The sequence below is a fragment of the Physella acuta genome, unplaced genomic scaffold (assembly GCF_028476545.2).
Source record: "Physella acuta isolate Inbredline_101_S28 unplaced genomic scaffold, ASM2847654v3 ptg000719l, whole genome shotgun sequence".
NCBI lineage: Eukaryota > Metazoa > Mollusca > Gastropoda > Physidae > Physella > Physella acuta.
The window spans coordinates 276,953-284,213 of record NW_026732237.1 but is presented as its reverse complement, the minus strand read 5'-3'; the positions used below and the strand labels follow the sequence as shown (position 1 = coordinate 284,213).

The 7,261-nt window shown below is 40.6% G+C and overlaps 1 protein-coding gene across 1 annotated transcript; it reads left to right on the top strand.

The window, feature by feature from the left end:
• Positions 1-1,928: 1,928 nt before the first annotated feature.
• LOC131949911 (uncharacterized protein F54H12.2-like) lies at positions 1,929-3,239 on the top strand. Its single transcript, XM_059311877.1, has one exon. It carries the CDS (start codon positions 1,929-1,931, stop codon positions 3,237-3,239), a length of 1,311 nt encoding a protein of 436 aa, XP_059167860.1.
• Positions 3,240-7,261: the final 4,022 nt, after the last annotated feature.

Genomic DNA, 7,261 nt, shown 5'->3' with positions numbered 1-7,261 from the left:
ATTACTTATCGAAAAGTATTTAACGAAGGTGATCGTGTACGGATCGGCCAAAGCCGAAACACGTTTAAAAAGGGTTATACCCCGTCGTGGACGGAAGAACTGTTTACGGTGAGCCGCGTGAACGCGACAACGCCTGTAACATACGTCTTGAAAGATGATTCAGGTGAAGAAGTGAAAGGTTCGTTTTACAAAGAGGAGCTTCAGAAAGTGGGGGACAAAAAAGTGTACCGCGTCGAACAAATTATACAAGAAAGAAAGGGTGTCGGTGGTAAAGAGTATTTAGTCAAGTGGTTCGGTTATAACCCTTCATTCAACAGTTGGATTTCAGCTAGAGACATTTCGAAATATAAAGACTAAGGATGGAGGAAACGGTAAAAAGCCTAAGTCTGGATGACCCCGTGTTGGAAGAAACGCTCAGACCGTTCGGTGGGATCGAGGTGAGACCCAGATCCACCACGTCTTCTATCGGTTCGACCATTTCGAGTTGGTTCGGTAGACTAAGGACACGACCGGAAATCGTTTTCATCTCTCAAATGTTGGTTATATTTGTCGTCATTGCTTTTTCACTATTTAATCTGACGCGTGGAACGGTCGACGACAAAGAGGGAAAACTCTGGGTCGTGTTGTTATCCAGCTGTCTCGGATATATTTTACCTAACCCAACCATTGCAAGGACCAAAATTTTACAATGAGTTTTTATGTGACCCTGCCTAGCAATACATCACCGAATGTTTTTCCAGACAACGAGGCTGGGCATTTTTTCGTTAAATTACCACAGACTATCGATGTGAGTTTACACTACGAAGTTGGTCTGGTCGAGATTCAAATGCCGAACGCGTTTTGTATGCTTAGAGAACATCAAATTTGGCTCCAGTATCATTCCAGTACAGAAGGTGAAGACGTTAACCTTTTCATATATGGAGTACGACAGACCAAAAATAATTACATAGACCCGCTTGTTAACGCTATTAAAAAACTAATAAAAAGAGATATTGATGAACAAAAAGTGGAAGTTATAATTTCAAACTGTAACAAGGGATTTAAGAAAGTTGTCGTAAAAGTAATTGCGGCTGGAATAGAAAGTACCATCCGTGACAGGTTGACAGGCTATTTACATATTCCTGGTAGAGTTAGGGAGAAACATCTCCCTGAAGACGAAGTAAAAACGGTATTCGTCTATTGTGACCTCGTAAAAACGAGACCGGTTGGTGATGTCATGGTCCCTTTGCTTCGAACCGTACCGATCGTTGAGAAGAACCCAAGTTCCGTTTTTCGTATTTACGACAAACCACACTACATCCCCCTGAACCGCTTTTCATTCGACACTGTGGAAATACTTTTATGCGATGACTTGGGACAAACGCTCTCATTCACAAGTGGAACGTCGGTGTTGACACTCCATTTTAGAACACGTAAACATTTCGATCTCGAATAACTCACACCATGGTGAAACACACACTTTTACATCGAAACCCTAAATTGTACGAGGATTTTTACTGTAACCAGTACGGTGATGGTTTACCCGTTTTTATCGGTGGACGAAATCAGAGAGGACACGGTATTGGTAGTTTCTTTAGTGGTCTAGGTCGAATGGTCCTCCCTTGGATAAAGACGGGAGGTAAGGCTTTACTCAGAGAAGGTGTTAGTACCGGGTTGCAAGTTGCAAACGACGCATTAGCGGGAAGAGACGTTGGAGAATCGTTTAAAGAACACGCCAAGGAAGCCGGACATCGTTTATTGCAAGGCGCCGTTGATCACCTAGGACAAAACCAATCAGGAAGCGGGTTGAGAAGAAAGCGGGGGTTCTCGAGACCACCGGGTGAACCCTTCGAACAACAGATAAAACTAACACGCAGACCAAACCACAAACATTCGAAGACGTGTGTTAAGAAGAAGCATCCCAAGTATTCAGATATATTTGCTTAACCATGGCTCTTATTCACCCGAGTTCCTGTGAGTGCTTACATTCTGGATTGGATTTATTTAGTACACCCCCGACACAAACTGCCGTCGAGGAGGGTCAATTTGTTGAAATACATCCCCTGGCGTCCTTGGCACAAGGTGCACCTATAGAATTTGCCATTTCTGGCAACAGTGAAGACTATCTCGATTTGTTTAATACTTATTTACACGTGCGCGCTAAAGTAACCTTAGCGAATGGTGATTCAATACCAGCGGACGTTGATGTCGCACCCGTCAATTATTTTTTGCACAGTTTATTTTCACAAGTGGATATTTCTCTAAACGATACGCTAATTACTGCTAGTGAGAACACCTATCCGTATCGCGCCTATCTGGAAGCTACGTTAAATCACGGGGAAGAGGCCAAGAATGGGTCTCTATCGGCCGCTCTTTATGCGAGGGACTTAGCCTGTTATTTCGAGGAATTCAAAGATGACAATAATGAAGGGTATAGGATTCGCCGCACCACCGCTGCTGAAAGTCATGAGATCGATATGATGGGACGTATACACTCTGACATTTTCGCTCAAGATCGGTATATGCTGAATGGTGTTGACATTAAAATTAAACTTACACCCGCAAAAGACAGTTTCACTCTCTTGACAGCAGAACCAAACAAGGGATATAAAGCGGTTATAACGTACGCAACATTGGTGGTTAGAAAAGCCAGACTTAACCCCGCCATTTCTATCGCACACGAAAAGGCTTTAACGACAACAAATGCAAAATACCCTTTTAAACGCGTTGTAATAAAAACCTTTGCTATACCGAAAGGTATGTTAAGTCACAACCAAGACAATTTGTATATGAGTCAAACACCGACCCGTTTAGTGATCGGTCTAGTCGCCTCTACCGCCTTTAATGGAAGTTACACGAAAAACCCCTTCAATTTTCAACATTTTCACTTGACGTATTTAAATGTAAGCGTTGATGGTCGCTCGTTATCGGGAAAACCACTGGTCATGGACTTTGATAAGAAACAAGCCATTAGAGCGTTTTTCAATAGTAACCTCGCTCTTGGTATGGTTGGAAAAGATGCTGGTAATGGGATAGATTATAAAAACTTTAAGAACGGGTATACCCTGTTTGCTTTTGATTTAAGCCCTAGTCTTTTGGATGGTGAACAATTTGAATTGGCTAAATCCGGACCTGTTTCTATTGAACTTAAATTTTCACAAGTTACAGCTGACCCGATTCAAGTTATTGTGTATGCTGAACTTGATTCGGTGTTAGAAATTTCGAAAACGAGGCAAGTGCTGACAGATTACACCGCCTAACTTGGCCTATAAAAGAAAATGAACACAAGAGAACTACAAAGTATACTGGCCGCGGACTTATTTGTGCAACGCACAACTCTCTTTGCCGTTTTAGCGTGCGATCAGTTACCCGCGCGTCTCGATAGAACGAAGCAAGCGGCATTCATTATCAATCTAGATTCGTCCTCGGAGGCAGGGAGTCATTGGGTTGGTCTATTTTTCAACGGACTATCGCAATTTACTTATTTCGATAGTTTTGGCTTACCACCCCGGGAGCCGGCCATTTTGTCTTTTATAAAAAATAATTCAAACAGACCACTCGTTTACAATTCAAGAGTGTTACAAGATATTCTAACCAACAGTTGTGGGCTATATGCAACCTATTTTGTTTTGAAGAAAGCTCGAGGTGCAAATTTAAAAGTTATATTACAACCCTTTTCAGCGTCAGCGAGTCGTCAATATATTAACGATCGTATTATAACACGTTTAACACTTCAAATTATTGGAACTAATTATAAAAGATTATTTCAAGATGTCTAATGAAGATTGGATACTTGTGGCCAGGAGTAACAATAAAGTGACGGAAATACGAACGATGAATCACACCGGATTTAAATTGGCGATTGTTAGCCAATTCATGAACAAAAACACTTTAAATCTTAGAGAGCTTATAGATGGGACCGATCTTAATTTTCCTACAAATTCTGGTGTTAGTATGAGTCGCGTCTGCTTTGAGCGCCTGTTGAGTTTACAGGATGAAATTTTAAAAGCCTTTGATGAATTGGAAAAACGTTAATAAACAAATAAAATATAAGAAGAGTTTTGTTCTAATTTAGTGTGTGTGTGTGTGTGTATACGTTTAACATACTCGTACCAGAAACTTAAAAACCCATGACACTGTACGTTTAAGTGTTAGTGGAAAGTGCGGGACCAGCTGTTACCCAACTAATGCACAGCTGTCGCCTGATGGTTAATGGTACACTGGGTCGAGGCGAGTCGATCAATACATCCCCATTCAAAAACACGCAGCGGCGCGGAGGTTCACGGGCGGATCGATACGTAACAGGTGTTACATGTCTGGTTAAAGGATGTTATTCACAAAGTACAACTAGCACACCCCTACCCTCAAACCCATCATTACTCCCCCTCTCCTCCCCTCAACCACCCCTCTCCGTTTACTATTAAACACACATACAAAGAAATCAAATAAACAAACCCCATGGTGTGCCACCACCACCACCCCCAGGTCACCACTACTCCCCCTCTCCCCCACTCTTCTCCACCCCCCCCACCCCCACTGCTCCACCACCAGGTGGTGGGAGTATTTTACTATATGTCTTTGCGCATCCCGATCCGAGTATTTTACTATATGTCATTGTACCAGGCTGGGGGAGTATTTTGCTATATAACCTTTGCGCATCCCAAATGCGGTCCAAAAGTGACCTAATATACTACTTGTCTCTCTTTGAGTTGTCCTGTTGTCTCCCTTTGAGTTGTCTGCCTTTGAGTTGTCCTGTTGTCTCCCGTTGAGTTGTCCTGTTGTCTCCCTTTGAGTTGTCCTGTTGTCTCCCTTTGAGTTGTCTCCCTTTGAGTTGTCTTGTTGTCTCTCTTTGAGTTGTCCTGTTGTCTCCCTTTGAGTTGTCTGCCTTTGAGTTGTCCTGTTGTCTCCCGTTGGGTTGTCCTGTTGTCTCCCTTTGAGTTGTCCTGTTGTCTCCCTTCGAGTTGTCCTGTTGTCTCCCTTCGAGTTGTCCTGTTGTCTCCCTTCGAGTTGTCCTCTTGTCTCCCTTTGAGTTGTCTTCTTGTCTCCTTATTTTTATTTGCTGTCTCCCGTTGTCCCCCTTGGTTCTCTTAATTTCTCCCTTATGTTTCCATATCTTATGTATGCTCATTCTGGTTTAGCTGTCTCCCGTATTTTCCTTTTCTGGTCTGTTTATATTCCTCATGGACAGGCTTCTGTGAGATTTTGTTGTTTACCAACACCATGTAATATCTTCGTGTTTCATTGTGTTTTTTTATTAACTCTATTTGGTCCGCTTATTTTAATTTTGTCCAGTCTTCTTTCTCTTCTCTTTATTGGGCTCTCCTGTTTCCTTCGTTGTCGCCTCTATTATTTCCCTTGAACTAACGTGTTGCCTCCCTTGTGCTCTTATATTGTCTCCCTTGAATGTTTTTCTACGTCTAATTTATCACTTCTACGCAACATATTTCAGCATCGATTCCTTTTTTAAAATTTAGCAAACCGTTTTGAACTGTCACGCAAGAGAAATTTAAAAAATATCTTACCGTTAATTATCTGGTAAACTTTCAGCCAAATACGCTGCGTAGGTGTAGAATTTAAACAGTTAAAAAATATTTAATTTGTACAGCAGGTGTTAATGTTTAAATCATGTCCGCGGAAGTGTTGTTCATTGGTTTACTAAAAGAGCTAAAGATCAATTATACCTACAACATTGGCGATACAATTTTTTAGATGATATGTTTGTTGAATCCCACTCTTCATTCCTAAATACTTTTTTTTTGCGTTTTCATTTTTTTATTTAATTTGCCTCAGATGTGTAACTTAACAGTTTGTTTAAGGATTCGTTTTTTTAAATGTTTGTAATTCGTGATACAGATTTACAATATTATTCTATCTTTCAGACATGTAGGTTTACTTATCACTCACGTTATATATATATATATATATATATATATATATATATATATATATATATATATATATATATATATATATATATGCATACCACAAAGCTTCGAGTCTTGTATTTTTAAACTTGCTGAAATCTCTCCTTAACAGAGGAACAGGGCATTACCCCCCCCCCCCCCCGACAGGGTTAGGTCTATGGCTATGGCTTGGGTTATGGCTAGGGTTAAGGTTAGGCTTAAACCAATGTCTAGTTTTGGTTTTGTGTTAAGTTTTAGGCTGAGGTGGATGCTTAGGTTTTGGTCTTTTTCTTAAGGTTAGGATTAAGGTAATATATAAGTATTGATATCTAGTTAGAGCTAGGATTCTAACTTGAGGGGGGGGGGGGGCGTAATTCCCCGGGAGTAATTTGACAGTGGGGGGTAATTGCTCCGGGGGGGGGGGGGGGGTAAATACGGGGGGGATGTCCTGTAGCCCTTTAACAGATAGTTGTGAAGTAAATGTGACAATCTGAAGAACTTAAAAGAAATACAATTTGTTTTGCTTTAAATTTTCCTTTTTCTCTAAAAACCTGAAAACGTTGTACAAAACCAATATGTAATGTTAAGTCAATGTTGTACATTCATTGTTAGAAGAAATAAGGTTAATGTTCAAAACAAAACAAATATAGTTTTTGAAAATTATATATATATTTTATTTAAATATAAAAGGTAGGCATGGTCAAGTATAAAGAATAAAAATACATTATTATAAAATTACAATATAAATCATTGGCACACGCTCAAAGTGTTATGGGAAGGATAAATGCTTGTACAATGATTTGTGGTGATCTACTGCTTCTTCCACGCATTGATCAGTTTGGTTTATTTTAATTAATAGATAAACAAGAGTTACGAGTTATGATTATTGAGCAGGATGGTATTACAGCTTTATGTGTGGGGCGGGGGATAAAGTATATGTGGAGGTAGGGGTTAAAGTATGTGTGTTGCTAGAGGTAAAGTGTATGGGGTGTGGGTATGGGGGAACAGTGGGGTTTGAAGTGTGTTTGTGTGTAGTGTCTGAAGCATATGTGTGGAACGGGTGAGGTGTGTGTGTGGGGGGGGGGGGGGGAGGGTGGAGTAGGAGTGTGCGGTTGGGAATATTGAAATATATATGTATGGCTGGATTTAAAAGCGAGTGTTTTTTTTAATCTATGTGTCAGTGTGGAGTGGGTGGGTGGGTGTTAAAAGTGAATTTGGTGGGGTGGGGGTCATGCTGCAGAATGTATTTGTTATGAAATCATATCCAACATGGGAATAAGTCAAAGCTCAACAAAGTGGGAGTTAATAGGGTGGAAAAGTTACTCTCTAAACTAAAAACTTGTAAAGGGGAGGTAATGATAATCACCACGGTAGTAACA